The sequence below is a fragment of the Otolemur garnettii genome, unplaced genomic scaffold (assembly GCF_000181295.1).
Source record: "Otolemur garnettii isolate 467f Iridium unplaced genomic scaffold, OtoGar3 scaffold00045, whole genome shotgun sequence".
Lineage (NCBI taxonomy): Eukaryota > Metazoa > Chordata > Mammalia > Primates > Galagidae > Otolemur > Otolemur garnettii.
Window position 1 is genome coordinate 6,658,905 of NW_003852440.1, and position 16,946 is coordinate 6,675,850.

The window sequence follows — 16,946 nt, forward strand, 5'->3', positions numbered from 1 at the left end:
CTGGCTGGGCTGCTCTACAGGTGACCTGCCCTGAGGCTCCTGCGGTCTAGCTGTTCCCAACCCTGTGGATGCTGGTGGTGTTTGTTATTGTAATTACCTGAATCACTTCACCAATTAAATGAACATAAAGAGAAATTTTTTTTTGAAAACTAAGTTGGGGCTCGGCGCCTATAGCTCAACCGGCTAAGGTGCCAGCCACGTACACCTAAGGTGGCGGGTTCGAATCCCCAGCCCGGACCCGCCAAACAACAACGACGGCTGCAACCAAAAAATAGCCGGGCGTTGTGGCAGGCGCCTGTGGTCCCAGCTACTTGGGAGGCGGAGGCAGGAGACTCGCTTGAGCCCAGGAGTTGGAGGTTGCTGTGAGCTGTGATGCCACAGCACTCTACCCAGGGGGACAGCTTGAGGCTCTGTCTCAAAAAAAAAAAAAAGAAAGAAAGAAAACTAAGTTGGATACTTCAGAAATACTTGATAAAGGCCAATTTCTACAAAATGTTGTTGAATTAGATGAAATTAAATTAACTATAAAAAATCAAAAGTTGTGATATCTAGGAAGGTTCCATATTCAGAATGGCTTTATAAGTATCTTTAAATTCTTGCCTTACTTTAATGAAACCAGTGCTGGAATCACAAACAATGAAATAAGGATACAATTCACGCAAAAAAGACAAGGGGAGTTCTCACCAGCAGATCCATCCTCAAAAGAATAGGCCTTGCACTACCTCAAAATGAACGTTCACCTGCATTAAATCTAAACAAAATTCTTTAATATACACTTAAGTTTTTAAAAAAATATTAGATATGGAGTCAGATAGGAGTTTCAAATACATATCAGCTCATTTGATCATCATGACAGCAACCTCACGACTATGATAGGGCAGGTGTTTTAACTCCAATTTTGGGATGAAAAGCTCAGAATTCATTAGCTAGGGAATCTCAAAGCAAGGATGAGGAGGGCCTCCTGCCCAGTGTGCTCTCCCGGAGGATGCTTAACCCACTGCCAAGTAGAACTGGAGAAAAGAAAAAAAGACTTAGGGGATAGTTTAGCGAAGCTAATTATGAGAAACCAATATCTCTTTAAGTAGATGCCAATTTAAGGAGTGTTTACCTGTTAATGAATCATCTAAGATTTTTGAAAATCATCCATTACCTATATATTAGTAGACTAAATGACTTTATAATAACATTGTCAGGAACTAAAATGTAAAAGAAATAATTCACGATCCTGCCACCCCAATCGATGAAGCTCTTTTTGTCCCTTCCTGTCCTGTCCTCAGTGTCCACCATTCACACAAATCACTGGCCCAGCAGTTCTACCTTCCGCTTCCATCACGAGCCCCACGTCTCCCACAAACTCCACACAATTTTTTTCACTCACTCTCCTGTTTACAAGTCTATACAATTTTTAATGCACTCTTAATATTCTACTAGACTGAATATACCTCATTCAACTTAAAAGACCCCCACTGTTGAACATTTATTTACATTTTAAAACCTTTTTTTTTTTTTTTTTATTACTATACAGACATTGTGATAAACATGGCTGTGCCTGCTCAGGGCTTAAAAACCACAGAAGTAAGCTGAGCAACATGGCTTCCTGGTTCAGTCCCTCTACACCCACAGGTCCCCATTCCCCACCCCTCAGCCACCACCTTCTTCTAGCCAGCCCTCCTGCGATGAGCCTTGCAGAATGGTCACTCACATTCAGTGCACGGATGGGTTTGGTGACATTGAATTTGTCCATGGTAGATAGGATGATGGAAGGTGTGGTCAGGAAAAACAGCCCCAGGAAGAGAATGAAGTTGATGCCCAGCCACTGTAGCCACCATCGGAGGCCCTGGATAGAGAGGTTCTTCCTGCAAAGAGGGTGGGATGGGGACAGACCCCAAGGCTTATCTCCCAGAGCCCATGGCTTAGGTGGATCAGAGGGCAAGATTCTTTTTTTTTTTTCCAGACAGATTCTTACTTTGTCGCCCAGGGTAGAGTGCCCTGGTGTCATAGCTCACAGCAACCTCAAACTCTTAGGCTCAAGTGATTCTCTTGCCTCAGCCTCCCAAGTAGAGGAACTACAGGTGCCTGCCACAACGCCTGGCTATTTTTTTTTTAAGAGACAAGGTCACACTCTGCCTCAGGCTGGTCTTGAACCTGTAAGCTCAGACAACCCACCCACCTTGGCCTTCCAAGTGCTAGGATTACAGGCGTGAGCCACTGCGCCCGGCTCAGAGGGTAAGATTCAGGCAGGCCAAGATACCAGCAAGGGGGTCTGGTTTGAGGGCTCATTTGGGCCTCAGGTCTAAAGCCAAGTTCTCTGTATTGACCTCAGCTACAGGAAGGCCAAATCTCAGGTTCCTACGAGCTCAGAGGGAAAACAGGTTATTCCCTCTGACATGGTTCCCCTGTTAGAGCCTGGAGGCCAGAAGCTACCCAGAGAGATGCCACACCAAGCAGAACAGCTCCAACATAGCTTTTCCTAAACATGTCTGCAATGCTTTGTAACTAACGACACATTCTTCCCAATAGGCCCACGGGCTGGGGTATAAGCAGAAGGGGAAGAGGGAAAGAGGGGCAAAGGAATAAAGGCACAGCTGGCACCTGCCTTGGACTCACCCCAACCAAGAACAGACCCACAAACCAATCCTAGATTTAGGAAGCCCTACATACCAGGGCAAAACTGTCAGGGGCTGACCCTGAACAGTGGAGATAAGCCCCCAAAGCTCATTCTGTGCAAGGAACTAGACTCCCTCTGGGAGCGCCACACTTATGGTACTGTGCTCAAGGCCCACCTCATGGCCCTGAGCCCCTGGATATGGCTCACCAGTGTGTCCCCAGGCGAAGGCTGCACTGTCCAATATGATAGCCATTGGCTACATGTGGCTACTGAGCTTTTGAAACATGGCTGGTCTGAATTGAAAGGTGCTAGGAGTGTTTTATACACATCAGATTTCTAAGACTAAGTAAGAAAAACATATCATGAAACATCTCAAATTTTTGAAAAATCAACCACATATTGAAATGATAACTTTTTTATAACTGGGACAGATAAATTATTAAAATTTCAACTATTTCTACTATTTTAACATAGCCACTAAGAAATTTAAAATTATGTACAAGCTCACTTTAATGCCTGGTGGATAGTCCTTGAACGCTAAGGAGTAATACCAGAGGGAGGTACTGGGTGTGGACACCCAGGCAGCCATAGAGAGAGCACAGTTTGGCACCCCGACACAGATGGCTACCGATGTGTGTAGATGTCCACTGAATGGCAGGTCACACCTGTGGCCCCGATGTCATGCCACCCATCAGGAGCCCAGGCCTCTCTCCCACCCCTTCCCTGACCTGAGAGCTCACCAGCAGATGTCCTCGGGGTAAGCAGCAAAAGTGACCGTCCATTTGGAGGTGCAGAGCTCCCTGCTGTGGGAGGACGGCTGGGGCTCACCTCTGCAGCGAAGGCCTTGACACTTACAGGCATTGAAGTCTTTCAGGATGCTGCCAGGAGACGCAGAAATGGTCAAGGCTGAGCCTACCCCAGGGGCCACAAACATACATGGCAAATGCGGATTGAGTAAAGTGGGAGCCTTACAGCACAGGGTCTTCCCCCCTCCCCAGGGTCTTTCTTTGCTTTGTTATTATTATTATTACTTTATTATAGTTGATGCTATATAACAGGTGTCACGCTTGGCATACTATATAGAGGACTTGTTTAATCCTCAGAACCACCTTGCAAGCAAGGGATGCTATCCCATTTCACAGACAGGAAACTGAGGCCAACACCCCCAACACACCTCTCTTCCTGGGGGCCCATTCCCCTCCACCCTGGCCATGACTGGAGCGCTGATCTGAGCTTGCTGCCAGGTCTTGTCATTCCCTCACATCTTCCACAGGCTGGAGGAAAGTGTCAGACCACATTACAAGCTGCCTGTTCTCAAACTTCCATCCCCAGGCCTCCCACCTCTATCCTCACCTTCTCAATGGGTTGCCACTTTCCCCCTCTAGCCTCCCATGAGGAACCTACCAGTCTCTCTACTCCTGTCTCAGAACACCCTTCCTCTTTCCTCCTGTTCTAGGATCTGCAGTGAAGCAGGAATCCCTCTGCAGGGTCATGATGCCCAAGGCAGGGATGACAGGGGACGGGGCACTGGCTTGGCCACCTCCTTTCTGCATCCCTGTCCTGACCTGCCCCCTGCAGCTCCCAAAGCATGAGAGCACTCTGTGAGCTTAGAGACCCATGCCAAGGCAGTTTATGAAATGCCACTCCCCAGGGCTAGGACCCCCATAGCAGTGAGCATCGGAGTGCTCCAAGGGTCTGCCCTACATTTGTGGGAAGATGGGGAGTCCACAAGCAGAAGAATGTGTGGTTCCAGAGTGGATATCTGGAAAGGAGGGTGCACCCATCCCCCTGGCAGAATCCTGACACACAGAGTCAGTGGGACAGATCCCTAGGACAGCTGGGGCCAGAACACATCAGCCAGAGAGAGGGTTTCCAGCAGTGAGTGTGGAAGGCTGCCCCCCTAGTCACACCTGGATCAGGAGACAGACTTGCCACAAACAAATCTGCTGTACCATGTCTACCCAAGACGGACAGCAAGTTATCTCAACAAGGACAGGGAGTCATCCAAGAGGGCTTGGGACACACTCACTAGGTAGCCATGGACTTCTCCTGGAAGGTGACAAAGGCCATTCCCAGAGACTGGTCCTGGACGTGGCTTTCCTCCTGTGTGATCCTCTCTAGCAGCCTGTCCTTTCTGCGTGTATAGTAAGAAGTGGCATCCTCCTGCCAGAGACACATTTTCTTGGGATGATGTGGCCCTGTGTGGGTATCAGGGCACCCCATGTCAGTACCCACACTTCAGGAGGCAGGGAGGGGTATTGCCCTCACCCACTCACACCCTTGCACTTCCCAACAGCAGAAGTGGCCGCAGGTCTTGGGGTTGATGAGGGTCCGCTGGCCTGTCTTCACTTGCAGGTTTGTGTAGTAGGCCAGGCTCTTCTCAGCCTTTTTCCTGCAGGGGTGGGAGCAGGAGGCACAGGTTTCAGATTCACAATCCTGCGACACAGTCCCCACACCCACAGCTCAACATTGGTCAGCGGGAGGGAAGGGGGAGCAGCTTTCTGAAGAGGAAAGGGCAGGACCTCCCTCCACCCTTCCCAGCAGGGGGATCCAAGGCCATCCAGGAGGGAGGTGGCATCTTGGGTGAGGAGCGGCCAGAAAACACTGGGCCCACCCGCTGCCCGACGCACCTCTCCACGCACAGGTATATGAGCTTGGCCACGTCGTAGCACAGCTGAACATCCACCACCTCACATGTGGGATATGCATCCCTGTGGCCAGGGAGGAAAGGAGGCAGAAAACACCGTTGGAAAAGACAAGACCCCCGGTGGAGACACACCTGAGTCTCCAAGGGAAGAGGGTGGCAGAGCAAGCTCACTGCTCCTTTCTGTGCTAGCAGAGACCTCTCTTCTCCTTGGCCTTTAATTTTCAAGAGGGGGAAACATTCAAATTTAATACATAGAGCCCTTGGTTTTGTTTTGAGATAGAGTCTTGCTCTGTCATCTCAAGTAGAATGCTATGGCATCAGCTTCACTCACAGCAACCTCAAACTCCTGGGCTCCAGCAATTCTCCTGCCTCAGCCTCCCAAGTAACTGGGACCAAAGGCACTAGCTACAATGCCCAGCTAATTTTTTCTATTTTAGTGGAGATGGGGTCTCGTGTCACAGCTCACAGCAACCTCCAACTCTTGGGCTTAAGAGATTCTCTTGCCTCAGCCTCTCAAGTAGCTGGGACTACAGGCGCCTGCCACAATGCCCAGCTATTTTTTGGTTGCAGTTGTCATTGTGGTTTTAGCAGGCCCAGGCTGGGCTCAAACCCACCAGCCTCGGTGAATGTGGCTGGCACCCTACTCACTGAGCTATAGGCGCCAAGCCCCAAAGAGGCTTTTTTTAATATTGTAAAACTAACGGCCTAGGACTGACAAATTTATATCCACTTGGCTTTCAATCAGCTGGCACTTCGAAGTATACAGAGAAAAATATACATATCAGTTATTCCCTCTGACCACCCAGAAAAACAGATTTATTGCTTGCCCTAGATCAGTATCTATCTTGGGCCATCATGGAGATCCTATTCAGCTGGTAACTTTTTTGAAGGTCACAGACCTTTCAGAGGGTCTAAAGAAAGAAAAAGACTCTGAGACCAGAAAATGTTTACACACATATTAACAATCAGCATTGTCACTACTGGCCAGGTTTTGTTACATATACCAACCTAATTGATCCTCATTATAACCTATGAAGTTTTGTCCCCATTTTATGGATGAGTAAGCCAAGGTCCCCAGACCCAGAGGTTAAGTACCCAAAGTCACACAGCTAGTGAGTGCCTGAGCTGGGAAGTAAATACCAGCAGCCCTGCCCCAAGGACGATGCCCGTGGCTACCATGCGATGTCTCCACACTACATACACAAAACTGTACAGGCTCGGCGCCTGTGGCTCAAGCGGCTACCGTGCCAGCCACATACACCTGAGCTGGAGGGTTCGAATCCAGCCTGGGCCCGACAAACAACAATGACAGCTGCAACCAAAAAATAGCCAGGCGTTGTGGTGGGTGCCTATAGTCTCAGCTACTTGGGAGGCAGAGGCAGGATAATCGCTTGAGCCCATGAGTTGGAGGTTGCTGTGTGATGCCACAGCACTCTACCCAGGGGGACAGCTTGAGGCTCTGTCTTAAAAAAAAAAAAAAAAAAATTATACATAGAACTCCCAGGAATTCCAGAGCCATGTAAATTCCCAGCCACCATGTGCCAGGAATAGAGTCTGGTTAAGTTTACATTTTTCTTTTTTTCTTCTTCTTTTTTTTTTTTTTTGAGACAGCCTTACTACGTCACCCTCAATAGAGTGCTGTGGTGTCACAGCTCACAGCAACCTCCAACTCCTGGACTTAAGTGATTCTCTTGCCTCAGCCTCCCAAATAGCTGGGAATACAGGCGTCAGCCACAACACCCAGCTATTTTTTGTTGTAGTTGTCATTGTTGTTTCAGCTGGCCTGGGCTGGTTTGAACCCGCCAACCTGGGTGTATGTGGCTAGCACTGTAACCACTGTGCTACAGGCGCTGAGCCCATTTTTTTTGAGACAGAGTTTTACTGTGTCACCCTTGGTAGAGTGCCATGGCATCACAGCTCTTAACAACCTCAAACTCTTGGGCTCAAGCAATTCTCTTGCCTCAGCCTCCCTAATAGCTGGGCCTGCAGGCACCTGCCACAATGCCCAGCTATATATATTTTTCTCTTTGTTTGTTTGTTTAGCAGACTCAGGCCAGCCCTAAGTTTACATTTTAGTGAGAGTGATAGCTTATAGACAAGTGAATCATTCAATTAAATAGTAGACAACTTCCATTCCTAGTAAGATCTGTAAGGACGAGAACTCCAGTTTAAGCATCCCTGCTGGAAGGCAAATTCACACATCAATCCCCATGGATTGCAACTATGTTCACTAAAAAGACCTCCTAGGGACGGTGCCTGTGGCTCAAAGGGGTAGGGTGCCGGCCTCATATGCTGGAGGTGGCGGGTTCAGACCCAGCCCTGGCCAAAAACTGCAAAAATAAATAAATAAATAAATAAACTAAAAAAAAAAAAAAAAGACCTCCTAAAATAGCGGTGAGTATCAATCATCCAAAGTTTTTTTTTTTTTTTTTTTTTTTTTTGTGGTTTTTGGCCAGGGCTGGGTTTGAACCCACCACCTTCGGCATATGGGGCCGGCGCCCTACTCCTTGAGCCACAGGTGCCACCCACCAAAGTTTTGTATGGAGATGAGGGGACTTTTTTTCTTTAAGGTTGTACATTAAGTGGTACTATTGCTTCCAAATGTGGCCTAGTAGACAACTTTGAAGAGTTGTTTCAAAGAATAGAGAAAAATGGATTGGTGCCTATCCAACCTCAGTGGCTAGGGTGCCAGCCACATACACCAGGGCTGGTGGGTTCAAACCCAGCCCAGGCCTGCCAAACAATGACAACATAGCCGGGCATTGTGGCAGGCGTCTGTAGTCCCAGCTACTTGGGAGGCTGAGGTGAGAAAATCGCTTAAGCCCAAGAGTTTGAGGTTGCTGTGAGCTGTGACACCACAGAACCCTAGCAAGGGTGACATAGTGAGATTCTGTCTCAAAAAAATAAAATAAAATAAAATAAAATAAAGAACAAAGAATAGAGAAAAATGATTCTGGGCTTGGTGTGGTGGCTCACACCTATAATCTCAGCACTTTGGAAGGCTGAAGTAGGAGGATCAGGAGTCAAGACCAGCCTGGGCAACACATTGAGACTCCGTTGCTACAAAAACAAACAAGCAAACAAACAAATAAACAAAATCAGGCTTGGCACCTGTAGCTCATTGGTTAGGGTGCCAGTCACATGCACTGTAAATAGTTGGGCATTGTGGCAGGTACCTGTAGTTCTAGCTACAAGGGACACTGAGGCAAGAGAATCACTTAAGCCTAAGAGTTTGAGGTTGGCTTGATGCCTGTAGCTCAGAGGCTAGGGTGCCAGCTACGTACACTGGAGCTGGCAGGTTCGAATCCATCCTGGGCCTGCCAACTACAACCAAAAAGTAGCTGGGCGTTGTGGTGGGCACCTGTAGTCCCAGCTACTTGGGAGGCTGAGGCAAGAGAATCATTTGAGCCCAAGAGTTGGAGGTTGCTGTGAGCTGTGATGCCACGGCATTCTACCAAGGGCAACATAGTAAGACTCAGTCTTACTTACTTTCTTTTCAAAAAAAAGAAAGAAAAAATCAGTTAAGTACAGTGGTATGCACCTGTATTTTCAGCTACTCAGGAGGCTGAGGCAGGAGGACTCCTTTAGACCCAGAGTTTGAGGCTGTAGTGAGCTATTATTGTACCACTGCACTCCCAGGCTGGGTGACAGAACATGGCCATCTCAAAAAAAAAAAAAAAAAAAACTAAAGAAAATCAAACTATCTTTTCAATTCCTATGAAAGCAATTCCTGCAGAAATTGTTGGTAGAGATGGTCCAGTTGTTGGTAAGGGAGCTGCTGAAAAGGAGTTTCTGCCAGGGAGAGTCTGGGTTCCGACACAGAATGTTCCCCCAACAGACACCTGCTGAGAAGGTGGATGAATCAATAAACACATAGATGGCCTTGAGGTCCTTCTACCCTGAAACTCCAGCTCTGGGGTTGGTCTAAAAGCTCAGCTCACTTGTCTCTTATTTTGCAAAGCTAATACTGAGAACACCGAGATGAACCATTTTCTTTCCCTGTGTGCTCTCAAGATGTTTATTTGCACCTACACTCTGGTCCAAACTCTAGAAGATGCAGTCCTGTGGGGTGGCCATGGCTACTGGCAGAGGTTAGGTCACCCAGGCACTGGCCCTGCATAGCCCTAGCAAGGCTGGCACATGGGAGCCATTGACATTTGTATGGCAGGGCCAGGTCCTTCTCAGATCTTACCTGGATACCCAAGTAAAAGATGGAAGGCATCCCCCTAAAGTGCTTATACCTGGGATTGGGGAACTCAGTTCCCGTCCTGCCCCAGCCCTGCTTACTGGAAGTGGCTCTCCACAGCCTCCTTCTTGGCATCTTTGGGGAGTCCTGTGATGAACAGTGTCCGCCTCACCTGTTGGAGAAACACACCAGGGAGCAAAGTCACTGGGACAAAGCCCAGCAGGTAGGCCCAGGTTTTCTACCTTGTTAAAGCCTCCTGAGAGAAAACTGTGGACAAGCAGAAGGCTCAGGTTTTCTCCTCCTGGGGCCTGGTAGACCCAAAGCATGTTATTCATATATCTTCTAGGCTATACAAAGAATCTCTTTCTAAAGCAATTCTATGAGTCAACTCTACCGCAGGAGACTGAGAAAGAACCCCTAAAAGGTAAGCGACTCAAATGGGGTCACAAGCTAATCAGAGAAGGACCCAGGTCTGGGACCAAGTCATAGAAACTTCCTTCGCCTTTTAAGCTGTGGGGTGTAAGCTGCTCTCAACCCAAACTTTTTTTTAGCCTCAGTAACTACAAGCCCAAACCCCACCAATCAAAGGGTAAGTTGTCAGAAAGAGGGGGAAAATGTCCAAATATTAAAATAATCTACCAGGAAATTAAATTAAAAACAACAAAAAAATAATGCCAGGTGTGAGCTCAAATATGTAAGCCAAACTCCAGAGCAGTGGTTCTCAACCTTCGTAATGCCGTGAACCTTTAATACAGTCCAGAGGGGTAGTGACCCACAGGTTGAGAACTGTTGCTCCAGAGGGACCTTCCTGAGCTCAGCTGTCGTGGCCCCAGGGCATGAGCCTGGGAGGCCCTTTCTGCCCCACTCCCAGGGGAGCCCCTCCCAGCTGCTCACCAGGCTCTCCTCCTTGTACTTGATGGACCCAGTGTGGTGCCGCATGAAGCCCACAGTCAGGAAGAGGTAAATGACAGCAAGGATGGTGTGCAGCCAGAGGAGGTCATTGCTGAGGGGAAGATGCGCCATCAGGGCTGGGGACACAGAACTGGGGCCTGGCTGCCCTCACCAGGCTTCATCACAACAGATCCCTCCCACAGGGCCAAGTAGCCAGTCCCCCTCAGCCCCTAGTGGACTCTTCAGAGAGGTCTCTGTTCCTGTCCTGACAAACAAGCTCCAGATCCATGGGGCCCGCTGGAGCTCATCAAATCCCCCCACAAAAAAGCAGCTGCCTATGGTGTGTTCATGTCCATGGCCAAGCAACATACAAGGTGCACAGGGCTTTCAGACATCAGCCAGCCAGCTCTGGACCACCGCTGGCCTGCCCCAGGCTCGGGAATCTGCCTTCTCCCTGATCTCACCCACCTGTACCCTAATATCCATACTCACTCAGTCTGCAGGTTTGCTATTGTCGTCCTCCCAAAACTGTAAGGGTCCCTGTCTGCAGAGAAGCACAGACTCTTAGTTCCAGGGTAACAATTGGGAAGCAGGAGGGAACTTAATCAGGCTTGGCTTATGGAACATGGGGAGGAGGAGCACAATACACCCAGGCCAGTCTTTTCCAAGCTACACCATCAAGGCCCCTGCTTTACTCCAAGATGCTCCCTGAAAGCTTCTCAACCTGCCACATAGGCAAAATCTAAAACTGAATTCATCATTTTTTTTTTTTTTTGACAGAGTCTCAAGCTGTCATCCTGGGTAGAGTGCCATGGCGTCACAGCTCACAGCAACCTCAACCTCTTGGGCTTAAGCGATTCTCTTGCCACACTCCCAAGTAGCTGGGACTACAGGTGCCCGCCACAACGCCTGGCTATTTTTTGGTTGTAGTTGTCATTGTTTGGTGGGCCCGGGCTGGATTTGAACCCTCCACCTCTGGTGTATGTGGCTGGTGCCCTAGATGCTGAGCTACAGGTGCCAAGCCTAAAACTGAATTCATCTTACTTTGCAAAAACTAGAAAATTCCTCCAGGCTGGACATGGTGGCTCACGCCTATAGTCCTAGCACTGTGGGAGGCCAAGGTGGGTGGATTGCCCGAGCTCAGAGGTTCGAGACCAGCATGAGCCAGAGTGAGCCAGAGTGAGACCCCGTCTCTACCCAAAAAACAAAACAAACAAACAAAAAAAAAACTGGGCGTTGTGGTGGGCGCTTGTAATCCCAGCTACTTGGGAGGCAAAGGGCAAGAGAATGCTAAAGGAAGAAAGAAAAAAATAATTTAAAAACCCCAAAAAACAGGGCGGCACCTGTGCCTCAAGGAGTATGACACCAGCCCCATATACCAGGGGTGGCAGGTTCAAATACAGCCTCAGCCAGAAACTGCAAAAAACCCAAAAAACAAAAAACTTCAAACTAAGATGAGTGAACGCCACCTGAAACTGAAAGCAAAATTTAAAAAAAAAGAAAATTCCTCTGGAGTTTTTACCAAAACCAAGGCTGGGCATCACTGGATGAAAAAGTAGGTTTGAGATGGCACTTTGGAAGCTGTACTGCTGCAGCTGCCCACAATGCCACACTCTGAATCAGACTGAATCAGATACATTCCTGCCGTACTAATTGTGACCTCCTAATTTTGAGTAAGAGCAGGAAAATATAAAACACTCTTTGAAAGCTCCTGGTTCTATGAAGCTTGGGCAGTTTTTCCTCTTATTTAGATAGAACCAAAATTTGTTATTAGGGGCCCCAGATCTTGTCCCAGGTTTGGGATAGATTCTTCTCTGATCTTTAATCAGATAGAAAAGTTCAGAAATTCCCCCTGAGCCCTTCCCAGATCTGAACTGGAGCATGACACCTGGGGTGCTGGCCACCACCTCAAGTTGTGTTCCCTGGGACTGTTGCTCTGCCTCCACCACAGACAAGGGTAAGAGGGTGGTTACCAAGCAAGTTTCCTGAGAGGTTGACGGGCAGGATGACACACAGGGACAGGAAGCTGACCACCACCAGCAGGAAGATGATGTGCCTCTGGAAGGACAGATAGTGGATGGCGTCCTCCCCACACCACTCCAGGATCTGGTCATCACTGGCCAAGATACATGTGGAATCTTGATGAGCATGGGTTTTGGCATGGACTGTCTCAACCCTCACCACAATCCTATGAGGTAGGTCCATTATTATCCCCACTGGTTTTTTTTTTTTTAACATAGGAGAAGATAAAGGTACCAAAAAACTACTTAATTTTCAAGATTGCACAGCTTATAATAGCAGAGGTATGACATGAATTCCAGAGCTCACTCTCTCAGCCTCTACAGCAGGGGTCCTCAAACTTTTAAAACATGGGGCCAGTTCACTGTCCCTTAGACCGCTGGAGGGCCGGATTGTGGGCCCTGGGCTGAGTCAGCTGCTAAGCAGGACAGGCAGCGGCGGCAAAAACACCCCTCAGGCCAGATAAATGTCTTAGGCAGGCTGCATGTGACCCGTGGCCCATAGTTTGAGGATGCCTGCTCTACACCATAGTCTGGGCAAAGAAACTGTCATCACTCTACCAGGTGACACTGGAAACATTTGTGCCCAAGTTAAATATGTTTATGTGCATGGGTGAGGTGCACACATGCAGTCACCCATACCCCCTCCTGCTTTATGATGAGATGGCTGCTGGGAATCCTATTCAGAATGAAGTTGGGACTGTGTCTAGCCTCTGGCCCCACCCTTTCTCCCATCTTCCCCTCAGGTTGGCTGGGAGATCCAGGTAGAGCCAAGGTTTTGAGTAAGCCTCAATCTGTTCTACTGTCCCTGCATCTTCCCTGCCACAGCCCCAGAGATGGGAGGTGCCCTGCTCCACTCTTTCCTGCCCTCTGAGTGCTACACTTGGAGGCTCTGGGTCAAATGGAGACCCTGAAAATCCTGTGTCCAGACAGCCAGACTCTGTGCTCAAGAGGGAGAAGGGGCAGGATGCTTCGCTCTCCCCACTGTCCCTAGAACCCTGCTTCTAGAAGGCTAGGCCCGCAGTCCACTGGGGAGAGCTCAGAGCTACTGTACAAAAAGGCAGATCTAAAAGATGACAGTGTGGGCTTTGCTGTCAGGCCACAGAATTCAGCTCTACCACCTCCCTCTGGGAGGTCACATGGCTTACCTGAGCCTCTGACCTCAGGCAAGGACAGCAGCCACCACCTACCACCCAACTTAGCAGGGACTCAGCAAAGACAGTGAGGATCAGACCTCTAATGCTGCACATGGCACCAGGAGTGCTAAGAAGGGTCCTTGTGACTATGAGTCCTGTTTACAATTTATCTAGAGCTGGGCCATTAACTACATAGTTCTCAGTTCTAAATACACTCCTCTCCTCCTGCTGCCTCCTGCTCCAGACCTGAGTTCAGACTCTGTGTCCTGCCAGTCCCCCGGGAGTAACTCCTACCAAGCTTGACCATTCACAATATGCTCTCACATGCATTAGTTCCTTTGAATTATGTCAAGTACGTGTTACCCCAGCCTCCTTTTAAAGTTGGGGAAACTGAGGCCAAGAGAGAGGGACTTATTCAATATCCTATAAGCACCATATTTCTTCAATTCTAAGATAATCCTTCCCAGGTTTCAACACCTCTGAAATGGGGTGCCCACCACAATTATAGCTGCTGGTGGCTTAACCAGCAGCATTTCCTTGTTCTTAGTGCTATGTAAAAGAATGTGCCTCTTATAGCAATGGCTCCTTAGATCCTATGGAATATGGCAGCAGGTGGCACAACCAAGACTCACATTAGTTCTCAACTGTTGTAACCAAATGAGGGGAATGTATTTTACTTCTTCACTTTTCACTAATTCGAAGACATGTAACCTGCCTAGAATAGCTTCTATCCACCTTCCAAATATTAAATGGAATAAATTCTACTTAAGCAAAAAAAAAAAAAAAAAAGGCTTAATTAGTTTAAGTAGTGTAGTATTATGAAAGGTGAACATATGATTTCCACTGAACATGTTGAAATGAATAAAGTTCATCACTACCTGCAAGAACCCTGAAGTTCTTGTAGGAAGCCCTGAGCTCCAGCAGGAACTGTGTGCCCTCCAGCATGGAGGCTTTGATCCTAGAAGCTTCCCTCCCCAGTGCCCTTGACCCTACCTCTAGGCTACCTGGGCTATCTTTATTCTCAGCCTCCACACACTGATTTGAACTTGAACGGAAAAGTATCTAAGAGATCCCCTCTTAGGATCAAGCATCTTGGCTCTCTGATTGGCCAAACACCCAAACTGCCCCCAAAAGTCCTGGATTATACTCACTGTAGGCGGAAGATGGCAGTTAGCCAGGGGCAGCATCCCTAGAAACAGAGAGAAGAGAGATTGGTGTCCAACCTCTGTGTCTTTGGGAAGCAGACATAATCTTTGTCTTTGACATTAAATAATCACTTAACCTTCCATGTATAAAAACAGTGCTTTTGTCTCATATTCAGCAAGCAATCCCCTTGTCCAAACAGGACAGTATCCACATGCTCCTAGTCTTCTGAGATATGTACCTGATAATCTTACTAAAACCTCTCAAGTTTTGACAATTTGATGGTCAAATCACAAAACCCAAATTAAGAGGTGATGAAAGCTCAGGGCAGCTCTGGACAAAGTAGTGTGGTCTTTTCATTATTTCAAAATGACTAAGAGGTGGGAAGAGAGAAGAAATACCCCAATTGATTGGATAGTTCCCTGGAGTAAGAGTTAGAGAGGGGGAAGGGTGTCTATAGGTTTTATTATCCTTCATATCTCTTGTAATCTCCAAAGCTGGGCTGTTACCCAGCTGGGAAAGACAAATATTTGTTCCTCATTCATTCAACAATGACTAAGCACCTGCTAGGTATCAGGTGCTGGGGAACAGCTGGATAAGACAAGTATCCTGCCCACATTTGGCTCATAATCTAGCAGGCAAGTGAATAATTAACTGTCATACAAAGCCACATGTGTAATCAGAGACAAGTACTGAGGAAGCCCAGGGGATTCCGTAGCCCCTTCTGCCTCTGAGTTCACCGAGTCTCACAATCCCAGGTCATCCCACTGCCCTGTCCCCTGCAGTATTTCCCAAGTTCAGGTGCCTTTGATGCAGAAAAGAGCTTTTCCCAATCATTACTGCTAATCTCCACCTTCTATCCAGCCACAACCACAACTGTCCCTTAGATACCAACCAGCTCATTTTCAAAGTCTTGTTGCCCTGAGGAGGAAATCGAAGACAGTCTCTGAAATCTGGATTCACTAGAGACACAAAAGGAAAAAATGACAGATAATTCTTTTAAAAAAAAAGTCAAAAGACTATGTCCAGGGTTTTGCTGCCTCTTAGAGTTCAGGACCAAAGCTACCAGCCCTTAATGGTCGGGAGAAAATATAACTCACTCTGTGAAAAACAGAGACAAGGACAATAACCATTCCTAGATAAGGGCATTAAACTCTGTTATATGGAATGAATAACATGGGGTCAGTACCTCCATAGATCGTCTGTGTGCCCTGCCCTCAAACTTCAGCAGGTGACAGTCTACCTAAAGGACTTATGAAGTATTGCCTGTTTATAACATATTTCCTAGGCCAGGCAAGGTGGCTCATGCCTGTAATCCTAGCACTCTTAGAGGCCAAGGCGGGTGGATTGCCTGAGCTCAGGAGTTTGAAACCAGCTTGAGAAAAAGAGCAAGATCTGGTCCCTAAAAATAGCCGGGTGCTATGGTGGGTACCTGTAGTCCCAGCTACTTGGGAGGCTGAGGCCAAAGAACTGTTTGAGCCCAAGAGTTTGAGGTTGCTGTGAGCTATGACATTACAGCACTCTACCAAGGGTGACAAAGTGAAACTCTGCTCCCCTCGCCAAAATACAACATATTTCCTAATATAGCCAATAAAAATTAGAATAAGGGCTGGGCAAGCTGGCTGTAACCTAGCATTCTGGGAGGCCGAGGCAGGTGGATTACATGAGCTCAGGAGTTCGAGACCAGCCTAAGCAAGACTGACACTTAGTCTCTACTAAAACTAGAAAAACTAGCTGAGTATTGTGAAAGGCAGCTATAGTCCCAGCTACTTGGGAGGCTGAGGCAAGAAAGTCGCTTGAGCTCAGAAGTTTGAGGTTGCTGCGAGCTGTGATGATAAAACACTCTACCAAGGGTGACAAAGTGAGACTCAGTCTTAAAAAGAAAAAATTAGAATAAAGTCTATATTTTATCAACTCTAAGACACCACTGGTTATAAAGTACAAAATTATTTTATCAATCACTAAGAAAGAAAAATACTGCCAATTAAACTATGATCATCTTTGATAGATAAGATGGATCCCAATTTCATAGATAGGAAAATATAAAAATGTATATTATAGAGTTGAAAGACTATAGCATTTTATATTGTGGTATTTTAATCATAGTCTTTCTTCTTTTCAGATTTTTATTTTATTTATTTATTTATTCATTCATTTTTTGAGACAGAGTCTCACTTTGTCACCCCTGGTAGAGTGCTGTGGCATCACAGCTCATAGCACTCCAACTCTTGGGGTCAAGTGATTCTCTCGCCTCAGACTCCCAAGTACCTAGGACTACAGGTGCCCACCACAACACCTGGCTTTTTTTTTTTTTTTT

At 47.4% G+C, this 16,946-nt stretch overlaps 1 protein-coding gene across 3 annotated transcripts in view; it reads right to left on the reverse strand.

Moving 5' to 3' along the window:
* Window positions 1-16,946, reverse strand: part of TMEM63A (transmembrane protein 63A) — a 38,555-nt gene that overhangs the window by 11,952 nt on the left and 9,657 nt on the right. For all 3 annotated transcript variants that reach the window (XM_003790980.3, XM_023513937.1, XM_023513938.1), the window contains exons 4-14: window positions 15,525-15,591; window positions 14,638-14,675; window positions 12,306-12,448; window positions 10,825-10,876; window positions 10,336-10,444; window positions 9,543-9,613; window positions 5,239-5,319; window positions 4,877-5,000; window positions 4,638-4,771; window positions 3,349-3,486; window positions 1,703-1,856 (exon numbers count right to left, since the gene is read on the reverse strand). In XM_003790980.3, coding sequence (XP_003791028.1) covers window positions 1,703-1,856; window positions 3,349-3,486; window positions 4,638-4,771; window positions 4,877-5,000; window positions 5,239-5,319; window positions 9,543-9,613; window positions 10,336-10,444; window positions 10,825-10,876; window positions 12,306-12,448; window positions 14,638-14,675; window positions 15,525-15,591 — 1,111 coding nt within the window. The remainder of the gene's footprint in view (window positions 1-1,702; window positions 1,857-3,348; window positions 3,487-4,637; window positions 4,772-4,876; window positions 5,001-5,238; window positions 5,320-9,542; window positions 9,614-10,335; window positions 10,445-10,824; window positions 10,877-12,305; window positions 12,449-14,637; window positions 14,676-15,524; window positions 15,592-16,946) is intronic.